Genomic DNA, 11,121 nt, shown 5'->3' with positions numbered 1-11,121 from the left:
GTTAGAGTTGTTTCCATTGCGGGCGTTTCTGCAAGCAAGAACGGTCTGTCACCAACATCCCGCTTCCCGATAGCGACGATCTGATAGACTGCGCCTCGGAGGACCGTGATATCTCTCGTCAAGATCAGAGAAGAGCGTCGGGACCGAAAGTTATGGGACCAGACAACGCCGAAGACCAGCACAAAGCAAGATTCGCCGTCCACATGTCAAGCTTCTCGAGTCGCACCATGGACAAGTCGTCTGTGCCCTTTACTGTCCGGGTTCTCGATGACGCTGTCAATCCCGCAGTGACAGTGCAGGAGCCAAGAGACTGGAGCGATCTGCTACCGGCAACGAGCCGAACCAAGCACGATCACATCACTGTGCCGCAAGCCGACGACATTGAGTTTCTGGAACAAGAGCTGCTTGTCCGACGACTCAACGATGTCCAGGATCTTCTCTGGATCTGCGGCCGTCCAATGCCGCCTCGGCCTCTGCATTACCAGACGATATCGCGCGAGATCCACATCACAGAGAACCCCGAACTGCATCTCGTCTGGGCCAAGAACCGAATTTTCGTCAAGCCGATACCACGGTGGCTGCTGAGCCCAGACTTCTGGGCCGCCAACTTAGTCGAAGCCTCGGGCGATCAGTCTGATCCACGGAAGCAGCAGCTTGTCTCCTGCGCGCTCGGTTTCCTCTTCACTTACACAGCCCTCATCGCGTATGAGAGCGACTTCCGCATAGCCGTCGAAAGAGGCCTGCTCCCGGATCGGATGAACTGGTACCAGTGGAAGGCAATATCGGCCCAGATCGCGCAGAACCATTGTTATGCGTCCGTCAACCCGCGGTACTGGTACGGCGAGCTTCGTCTCAGTCGACTGAACAAGATTTACCGCGTCCGCCTGGGATATTTGCTCCGGGGGTATTCCAAGGTAGTCTCTCACGCCGTGTACGAAGACTTGATCCGGGACAACTTTGCAACGCTGGCGGCGATGCTCGGTTATGTTGTCATCGTCTTGACAGCGATGCAGGTCGGCTTAGCCACGGACAGACTCGTTGGTGACAGCGCGTTCCAAAGTGTGAGCTATGGCTTTACAGTCTTTTCGATTCTTGCGCCACTCATCGCCGGCGTATGCATAATTGGAATCGTAGTGGTCATGTTTGTGAGCAGCTGGGGGGTAACGAAGGTGTACGAGAAGAAGAGATTCCAAGAGATGGGTGTCGAGCCATTTTGGAGATTTCAGAAGACAGCCAACCAGTACACGAAGGTAGAATCGAAGCAGGAGGCTAGAGAGTAGGATGTCAGTAAAATAGATACCCCATAGATGAATATAAACCATTGTAAAAGAACTTGTGAAGTTGAAAATGCCCTCGACCTCAACGAAGCAAGCTGGGCTGGTTTTGGAACAGATTAAGGGTTCCCAGCTAGACGGGTAGCCAAGGACGGCCCTAGCTTCCTGGCCAGGGCGTAGATCCCGCCTTCATAGAGGCCAGCGGCCGCTACAACACCCGATCTGCTAGCCCGTCCTACGACCAATCGGCTGTCCCACAGCGGCCGAACGTCACCCAAGGCAGTGGAAGGTGCCTTTTGGTGCCCGTGCCTGTAGAAGTGACTTTCCGTGAGAGCTTCAACACAACCTCAAATCGCCATCCACTCACTCGGACGTCTCTTCATAAACAATCAAACCTCGACCACAAAAGCCCGCGTCTCTCATTCGCGCTCAGCACAACGGTGCGCCGCAACCACATCATGGCCGCAAAACCAGCCACGCCCCTCGAGCGCCACTGTCTCGTAACAGTAGGCGCAACAGCCCGCTTCACCCAGCTCCTTACTGAAGTCCTCTCCGCCGCCTTCCTGGACCATGTCACCTCGAATCGCTACACACACCTCACGCTCCAATGTGGCAAGGACTACGCAGAATTCTCCCGCCAGATGCTACCTCCGCTTCTGAATCAATACCCGGGAATCGAAATCACCGCCTTTGACTTTGTCGATGACCTGACCACCGAGATGGTCAAATGTAGAGCGCAGGCAGGTGTGCGGGAGGCTGGTGTGGTCATCTGTCATGCAGGTAAGCTAGGGATCATCTTCGCGTTGTGACTCGATGCTCTCAAGTATATGTATCCGCCTATACAAAAACATATGTGTGTGCATGTGTAAGCTGACTCGAGATATTTCTAGGCACAGGAACCATCCTCGACGGAATGCGCGTCAGCGTCCCCCTCGTAGTGGTCCCCAACCCAACGCTAAAGGACAACCACCAGGTCGAGCTCGCCGAAGAGATCCAGCGCCAGGGTTACGGGATCTGGGGCCGCCTCGGCGACATCGCGTGGGCCCTGGAGCAGCTGGCCCTGCAGCTCGATAAGACTGAGCAGCAGTACCGGCCTCATCCTGTCACGACAACGGGAGCGGCTCCGGTGGACGTGGATGTCTGGCAGGTCAGCGGCGTGCTTATGAATCGCTACGCTGATGAACCTGGTCATGCTGTTGCTGCGTCGGAGACAACTAAAGCGAGTGGCGGCGGCGGCGGCGGCGGCGGCGGTGCTGGAAAGGAGGTTCAGCGGGAGGAGGTGGCGCAGATGACGATGGGCTAGGAGTCTTATCAAAACTGGAAGCCTTTCAAATTCCCAGAGGAATCATGGTTGGAGAAGATTGAGGAGAGTACTATGACGAATACTCTATGAGGTTGTAGGAGAGAGGACGGTCGAAGTGGGGTGCATGGCATGAACACTGTAGCAATAAGCTTCCCCCTTAGACAAGAGATACCCAAAGTCGAACGACGTTCATCGTCGAGATAACATCATGCCGCTTTTCATTTATTCATCCATCACCTATTGAGAACATCTACAAAACTGTCGGCCAAGACCAGCTATTGCAGCCCAGCCACGGTCCAAACCTTGATCGCGGCATCGCCTCCGGCACTCGCAATCTTGCTGCCACCCTCAACCCACGCAACACCGTTGACACCATCCTTATGAGCGTTGAGAGCCTTGAATCGGCTACCAGGCTTGGCCAGACTCCACACGCAAACATTGGTATCCAGAGCTCCAGAGACGGCGTGCGTTGCCGCATCGTTCCAGCTGATGCACGTAACCCTTGCCGTGTGCGCAGACCAACGGTCCGTCGCAACTTCCCAGTCGGCAGTCTTGTAGGCGACGATCTTGCCGATCTGGTTACCTGCGGCGAGATACTGACCATCCTTGGAGAATGACAGGCAAGAAATAAGAGCCGTCGACTTGTCAACCGACTTTATCTCGGAGAGCTTGCCTGACCCGTCCGCAGTGTAGATCTTGACAGAGTTGCCCGATCCCACAGCCACCGTCGAACCGAAGGCAGCCACAGCGCCAGGAGTGAATCCAAGGCGGTTCTCGGAGAGAAGCTGACCCTTTTGGTAGACATCGACACCCTCAATGGTGGCCACGTACACCTTTCCATCCGCGGCCGCCACACCCTTGGGCTGCGCAGCAAGCTTGAGGGCCTCGCCCGCGAACGTGTTGGCTGACTCGTCTACTATCCTCAGGTGGTCGTCCCATCCAACACTGTACGTCTGTCCCGCCTCGGCGCTGAACTGAGTGACTTGATTTGTGTGCGCTTGTCCGTCAACCACTGAGCCAGTACCAGTCGCAACATCCCACTGGCAAACTCGCCCGTCGAAGCTGCCGCTCCAGAGCGTCTGCCCCTTGCCATCAGACGACGCGCCCAATGCCGTGATGCTCTTGTTGTGGCCCTGAACAATCTTGCTAGGCTTATCGCTGCCCTCGTTGAGGTAGATCAAGTCGCCGTTCAAGTTCAAGCTTATAATCAGGCCGTCGGTTCTGCCATGGGGGAAGACAACGCCGACTTGCTGGTCGCCGATGCTGACGCCGTCTCCAAACTTCCACGTCTGCGTAGCCTTGCCTGACTCCACATCCCAGAGCTTGACAGACTGGTCGGCGCTTGCTGTGACAAGCTTGGTGCCATCCTGAGACCATGAAACGGCAAAGATGCTGCCAGTGTGTTCTCCCTCGCCGATCGACTTTGTAGGCTCGCCCGTCTTTCCGTCGTAGAGCTGAATGCGCCTGTCGGCACCGACCGTTACGAGCTGGCTGCCATCGGGCGAGAATGCAGTTCCAAAGACGAAACCCTTGTGGGCGTTGGCGTTCTTCGAGTTGAACTTGAAAGGCGCACCGTGCAGGAAGCACAGGGAGCTGTCATCAGAGACGGTTGCTGCCCGCAGTGGGCGCTGTTGCCGCACCGCGACTGAGTTGACGACCTTGGAGTGGCCGCTAATCTCTCCGACAGAGTTGCCGCTGTCGGCCGTGATGCAGTGGCCGAAGCGCTCTTTGCCGTCACCCACGGCGATGATGCGCTGGGAGTCACCGTCCCAGCCAATATCGTTAATGCGCCCCGAGATGATGTGGTATTCGCCTGGTAATGTAGTCAGTATCGACCGAAAGACAGCTGACTGTGTTGTGCAGGTATTATGCCGTACCCTTTGTGTTCTCGGCCTCGACGGCGTCCCAGACTCTCACGGATCCAGACACATCTCCACTGGCGACGTAGAAGCCGCTGGGAGAGAACCGGGCGACGCTCGTCGCCGCTGTGTGGCCGGTATATTGCTTGCAGACGGAAGGGTTATCGATGGATCGGAGGAAGATGGATTTGCCGGCCTGTGAGAATGCATTGTTAGCTAAGGCATTGTTCGTCGAGAGGTGCAGTTGGGACTAACAGCGTAAGCAATACGCTCTCCTTTGTTGTCTGTGGAGAGCTGTGTCGGCTGGCCACGCTGAGTAGCGGGCGAAGCAGCCAAGATCTTTTCGATGGTGACAGACATGATGTGTGAACTCCAAATACGCTGGTATGCAACGCGAATAGAATTCCCTAAAGCTCCGAGCAAAGATGATGAAACGATCAAGAGTCTTGGGGAGCGTGAGTTGCATCGGGGTTCAGCTTTCTAGCCAGGCACCACAATGGCGGTCGACAGTGTCGAGTGGGAACCTGTACCTGGAGCTGGGATGTCGATCCGGGATGGAGGGGCAGTGCTAGTGCTATTGTTGCTACTGCGGGGCAGGAATGACGTTCCAGGTTCATCTTACGCCAGCCAACCACTGACAGTCTGACGCGGCTATTGTCTGGCGATGTTGTTGATATTCTGGTATCTGCAATTATTGCGATTGCCTGCCTAAAACTATGATTATTTAAGAGATATTGTGAGAGTGAATCAACAGGCATCAACTTGGGTGTGAGCTGATGTGCATAATTGTTCACCTGAATGTATCTTACATGATACATACACGTCGTGTGCAGCACGTTTGTCATCTAGGCATCTGTATCAAAACCCAGTAGGTCATCTGCACAGTTTGCTCCATACACATTAAGTCGCTTCATCACTCAAATATTTGCTGAACGGTGAGAAAAGAGTCCAGGCTGACATGGGCGGGGGCTCACTTGGCGTGGATCGTAAACCGATGTGGTACGTTCAGCAACCCCACCCTCAATAAAGGGTACATAGTGAGCCAAATCACCTCGAAAACTCAACAAAAGTCGTCGCTTTCCTAGCTCAATTTGGTCAGAGCGTCCGACTTTTAATCGGAAGGCTGTGGGTTCGAGTCCCACGGATCGCGTCTCATCTTTTTGCGATTTTTTACCGTCTTTTGCCAGACGCTTACACTGGACTGCTAAGAATCATTTTGCTATTGCATTCTGATTACATGAAAGACTGGTTTGTATTTCTGTATTTTATTAATACGTTGCATCGCACATCAAAGACTACATCCCAATAATGCTGAGTGGTCTCAAGTAAAAGCAACCACAAAATGATGAACTCTTGACAAGACTATCATACCAGCCCGACTAACAATGCTTGCAACAACGTTCCATACATTCACTTTGTTCACAAGACAATGTTGCCACTATAGAAATGATTCCTCAATCTCATACAACTTGTGATAGCAGGCCGATGTAGTATTTGTCGCAGGTCTTAAATCCTCATCAGCTACGAAACATTCACACGTATAACAATGATAGACTGCTGATGATAAACCGTAAGAAATCCATCAGTCACTCAGCCAACTATGGTGCTCATTTAGCTATCGGTGCCGTCTAACTAGACCGCATCTCGACCCCATTAGAGAAGACGCCTATTCTAAGGAAGTGCCTTGACTACTACGCCCCAATCGACACCCGCACCAAAATGTTTGGAACCCAAGACAGAGAGCACCTACTGTAATCGAAACCTGCCTGCCGCTTCTTCCACGGTCACCAGTCTCGCCGTTACAGCAATAGACCTTGGATTGCGACAACCTCTATTGGGGCTCACTGTCCCCTATCTTCACCCTATTGGAGAAGCTGTAATAAACTAGATGCGCCTGCTAACCGCCGTACGAGGAGCTCTCCCCGCCGTCGAGGTCAATGAATACAATTTTCCTACCTAGTATTCAAGGGACTTCCGGCTCCTGTTGATGTCTGGCAGCGATGAGCGGTAGTCGTTGCCTTCGATGCCGGCATGGGCGCCATGGGGATATAAAGATTGTCACGGGAGACTGAAATATGGTATTGTGCTACAGAACTATCTATTTGTGATACACTGAGACTGGCGATTCCATGGCCCTTGTGATCTTCAGGATTATCGAGGGACTCAACGCGAATAACTCGGCCGTAGGGAAGCGAGTAACATCGACCGAGTAGCTTTCCATTTGATCAAGGCTCAATTGTGTCCTAGAACCAAAGGTCATGGACCTGAAGGGATGAGTATGTAGTGGTGGAAAGTAGCACCGGGCTAAGTCAGCTGACATGGTACGGTATTATCCCATGTTTCCTTCATACACCGCATCATCAAAAGAGGCCATCTTTTGAATGCATTTTATTCTCGTATTGTCCGAACTAATGATGCCTAACACTAGACGGCATAGTCCCCTCTATCGCGAAAGTCATACAAAGAGGTTCCTTACCAGATAACCGACCACAGGTTATGCCAGACCAAACGCCTCCATCTATCGTAGTCACTGCCATGAAAAGCCATTATCCCCAACCTTAAGACCAATTTTTAATCTTGCTCATGTAGCGTCACTCGCCCGCGTCTACTTCTTCTTGCCCTTGGTTTTGCCCTTGGCATTGGTGGCAGACTTGTTCGAGGCGACACTCGATGCCCTCGATGGCGCGGCGGATGTGTTCTTGCTTGCGACCTCCGATTTGACGTTGTCCAGAGCCTTGTTCTATATGTTTGGTTAGCAAAGTTCATTCATCCAACCACTCTAGCACTCACCTTGACGCCGTTCTTGGTCTTCTTCTTCGAAGGGGCCATACCGAGGATGCTATCCTCGTCGTTCTCCTCGTCCTCGGCCTCTCTCTTGAGCTTGCCGTTGACGCCGTTGGCACCCTTGGTTGGGTGGACATCCTCAAACTCCTTGACAATGGTGGTGAGGAGAGTGGTGCAGCGACGGCTCAACTCAACGGGCGTCCTGCTAAGGAAGAACCAGTCAAACCGGAACAGAGGGCTTTCCGCAATGTCGTCGCGCATCTTCTCGTACAGTCCAGCAGAGTCAATGCCGTACTTATCGAGCAGGACTAGCAAAAACCGATCCTCCTCCTCCGTGTACACCTTCTTGTTGGTGGTAGACACCGAGTAGTTGATCTTAAGCTGCTGCAGAGGAACGCGGTATTGCGACATCTTCTTGCGTAGCAGCTTTCTCTGGTGCTCGATCTTGCGCATACGCTCCTCGCCGTCTTCAATCACCTTGATGTACTTGTTGTAGTCGGCAATTTCCGTGTATCGCTGCCAGAAGACCTTGGCATACTGCTTGACCTCGGATGCAGTCTTATTGTCAATATCTTCGGCAATATTTGCGTAGTCGTTGCGGCCGTAGCGGCCTGACGCGTTGATGAACTGTTGGAAGTCACGTCTGTTCCATTCTCCAAAGCCTTGCTGCGACAGGCGCTGCTTCTCTTCCAGCTCCTCTTCGTTGAGTGCGGTGGCCTCGTCGATCTCCTGTTGATCCAAGGCTCGCTCTGCCTCGCGCTCATCAAGGTTCTCGTCGTCGCCGTCAGACAGCGGCACCTTGTAACCAATCTCCTTGCGGTAGAAAGCAGTCTCTCGGTCCTGAAGGTCGCGCAATCTAGGAGGGTAGAATTGATAGTCGTGGACTGGTACTTGCTTCGGAGCTCTGGGTGCCTTGGGCTTCGTGTCCTTCTCCTTGGGAGGGTACATGGCCTGTCGGAAATACTTGTCCATGGAATAGGACTGTTCCTTTCGCTCACGCTTGGCGGGGTTGATCCAGTTCATGCCGATTTCCTTCTTGTTCGTCTTGAAGTCTTCACCGTTCCAGGTGTAGGCTGACTCGGATGTGAAGTTCTGCAAGTCGTCGATTCCAAGCTTCTCGTACTTGGCATTCAACTCCTTCGTTCTTGTTTCACCCGAAGAAAGAATCTTGTCGATGTCATCGTCGTCCAACTCGGTGCCCTTGGAAGCAAGTGTGCCGGTCGCGCCCTTGCTCTGGAACACCTTCTCAGCGCCATGCTGAATCATGGAGAGAAGCTCATCCTTGTTGTTTGCAGCCTTTGCTGCGACTTGAGCCCGGCCTTGCTGAATGACCAGCTGGTCGAGACGCAGCTTCTGCGCTGCTCTTTCTAGAACCTTCTCTTCGATGGCATTGTCCGTCACGAAACGGTACACCACAACTTGCTTGGTTTGACCGATACGGTGAGCTCGATCCATAGCCTGTAAATCGGCTTGAGGGTTCCAATCACTATCGTAGAGAACAACAATGTCGGCGGTGGTGAGGTTGATACCTAGACCACCAGCTCTGGTCGTAAGGAGGAAGATGAACTTTTCAGAACCGGGCTTGTTGTACTCGTCAATGGCAGCGATACGGTCCTCGTGGGCTGTTCCACCATCGATACGGCAGTACTTGTACTCTCTGAACACACAGTAGTCCTCAAGGATATCTAAGAGACGACTCATCTGTGAGAAGATGAGAACTCTGCTTCCCTGCTTCTGCATTCTGGCCAATAGCTTGTCGAGAACGGCCATCTTGCCAGCGTTGTAAACGAGATGCTCGTCGGTGGTGTAGGGCGGTCCAGGCTCAGCACCCTCGAAAAGGTAGGGGTGGTTGCAGCACTTGCGCAGCTGCATCACAATGTTGAGCAGTCTGGTCTTCGACTCCCGCTTGCCGTTGGCGCCGTTGACAGCGTCAATGTCCTTCTCAAGAATCTTCTGATACCACTTGATCTGCATTTCCGACATGCCGAGGTAGACGTTGACCTCCTTCTTTGGCAGCAAGCTCTTCTCCACGTCTGCCTTGACACGTCTGAGCAAGAATGGTCTGAGAACGCGGTGAAGCTGCTGAACGACGGTGTCCTGGTCTTGCTCTCTGCCAGAGAACCACTGGTCAAAGGCCTCGGAGTCGCCGAAGACATCAGGCAACAAGAAGTTGAGCAGAGCCCACAGCTCGTGTAGGTTGTTCTGGAGGGGTGTACCGGTAATGAGGAGTCGGTTCCGGGAGTTGAAAAGGCGGATGACCTGCGCCAAGGATGATTCTTCGTTCTTGATACGATGTGCCTCGTCGATGATAATATACTCCCACGCGAACTTCTTCAGGTGACTCTTCTCGCGAAGGACCATTTCGTAACTAGTAATGCAGACGTCAAAGTCCTCGTTGACAAGGCGATCATTGATGAGAGCCTGGCGCTCGTCCTTGGCACCCTGAAGCACCAAGACGTTAACCCCAGGAGTCCACCTCTCGAATTCTCGCTTCCAGTTATCCAGGGTCGACTTGGGTACTATGACGATATGCGGTCCGGTGATGTCCATGATGTGTCTGAGATAGCCCAAAAAGGAAATCGTCTGTAGAGTCTTCCCGAGACCCATCTCGTCGGCAAGAATACCAGAGATACCATTCTCGTGGAGAGAAATAAGCCAGTTGAGACCGGCAACCTGGTAGTCTCTCATTTGACCCTGGACAAAAGCGGGCGAGTCGCGGAAAACCGTCTCGGCAGACCCTCCGTGCTTCTCGTCACGAAGCAGCTCTGCATCCTCCTCAGCTTCAGTCCGGCGTACTCGTTCATTGCTGGCGCCACCTTGGCGAGCGCCCTTCTTCTTGCTTTTTGATGCTTCGGCGTTTTGTCGATCGATCTCGGTCATGATTTCGCGAATCTTGGGGTTGGGGTTCGTCTCGATGAAGTGGCGGAAGAGGTCCGTAAGACCCAACAAGTATCGGAATCGGCGAATACTGTCTTCTTCCTATTTTCGAACATTGATCAGCATACAAAGAATGATCCCAAATTCGGAATGGTGAGTAGTTTGCGCCTTGCATACCTTTGATTCACCTAGTCTGTCATGCTTCCTGCCAAAGATGCTGCGACGAAGCTGGTTGGCCTCGGATCGCTTCCTGCGACCATCTCCAAGAGGCTCTCCGACAACACTACTAGCAGTGGTGTTTGCATTGGTGTCTGAGTCAGTGTAATCGGGCGTCTCATCGACCTCCTGTCTGCTTGTCAGCATAAGGGCCCAAAGATTGAATCGCTCCATGAGCTCCACTGGGGGCACGTCAACGCGAATATTCATGGCAGGAAGAACGTACCATCTCTTCCACGGGGTGAGCATCCGCAGCGTCGGACATTGACGCGTCGGTATCGACCGCGGCAGCTCGAGATCGAGGAGCCATCTTGACGACTGTAAATCACTTTACGCGACTTACACGCGTTTCTTACGGATTTGACAGCGCGCTCCAGATGGGTGTGTATAGTTCAAATGCTCGAAGTGATATCGCAATGCAAACGGTCGCGGAGCATTCAGGAAAATGGCCGAATGCTTTGTTGCTGCGTGAGGGTGAACGGTCCGTAGATGTTTTTTAGAGACGATGGGAGGAAAGGTGGGATTCCTCTGCTGTAGAAGACAATTTCCAAATAGGACTAGCGCGTTTCCGCCGTGTCAATTCCCGATCAGTGCAGGAGTACCGGTACGTTTGGCTCCTCCCGCGGCTCGGGTTCGGAAGAAGGCAGCCTCCGACCCTTTCCCCCATCCCGTGTCGTCTCGGGCGCTCGCCAGCCAGGGGCACGGTACTGACGGGAGATGGGAATTTGGGAAAGCGTCGGAGGATCCACCGCCCGCTCCAAGACTGGCACAATTGGGTCAGCCGGCCAAGACTACCCAGCGCACTGGC

At 53.3% G+C, this 11,121-nt stretch overlaps 4 protein-coding genes across 4 annotated transcripts; 2 read left to right on the top strand and 2 right to left on the bottom strand.

The window, feature by feature from the left end:
- Positions 1 to 152: 152 nt before the first annotated feature.
- Positions 153 to 1,280, top strand: CABS01_01564 (uncharacterized protein; the record flags this gene model as incomplete). Its single annotated transcript, XM_060534944.1, has 1 exon — positions 153 to 1,280. One exon carries the CDS (start codon positions 153 to 155, stop codon positions 1,278 to 1,280), a length of 1,128 nt encoding a protein of 375 aa, XP_060398133.1.
- Positions 1,281 to 1,732: 452 nt separating this feature from the next.
- Positions 1,733 to 2,577, top strand: CABS01_01563 (glycosyltransferase family 28 domain-containing protein; the record flags this gene model as incomplete). The annotated part of the gene is made up of 2 exons (XM_060534943.1): positions 1,733 to 2,054; positions 2,165 to 2,577. The coding sequence occupies 2 exons, from the start codon at positions 1,733 to 1,735 to the stop codon at positions 2,575 to 2,577; spliced, it is 735 nt and encodes a 244-aa protein (XP_060398132.1).
- A 275-nt stretch (positions 2,578 to 2,852) lies between these two features.
- Positions 2,853 to 4,796, bottom strand: CABS01_01562 (WD domain-containing protein; the record flags this gene model as incomplete). The annotated part of the gene is made up of 3 exons (XM_060534942.1): positions 2,853 to 4,390; positions 4,455 to 4,632; positions 4,692 to 4,796. 3 exons carry the CDS (start codon positions 4,794 to 4,796, stop codon positions 2,853 to 2,855), a joined length of 1,821 nt encoding a protein of 606 aa, XP_060398131.1.
- A 2,245-nt stretch (positions 4,797 to 7,041) lies between these two features.
- CABS01_01561 (SNF2 family domain-containing protein) lies at positions 7,042 to 10,623 on the bottom strand (the record flags this gene model as incomplete). The annotated part of the gene is made up of 4 exons (XM_060534941.1): positions 7,042 to 7,176; positions 7,227 to 10,199; positions 10,275 to 10,442; positions 10,540 to 10,623. 4 exons carry the CDS (start codon positions 10,621 to 10,623, stop codon positions 7,042 to 7,044), a joined length of 3,360 nt encoding a protein of 1,119 aa, XP_060398130.1.
- Positions 10,624 to 11,121: the final 498 nt, after the last annotated feature.

This window comes from Colletotrichum abscissum (assembly GCF_030869225.1).
Source record: "Colletotrichum abscissum strain IMI 504890 chromosome Unknown Scaffold_3.1, whole genome shotgun sequence".
Classification (NCBI taxonomy): Eukaryota; Fungi; Ascomycota; class Sordariomycetes; order Glomerellales; family Glomerellaceae; genus Colletotrichum; species Colletotrichum abscissum.
The sequence above is the reverse complement of the archived record's forward strand: the minus strand, read 5'-3'. Positions and strand labels throughout refer to the sequence as shown.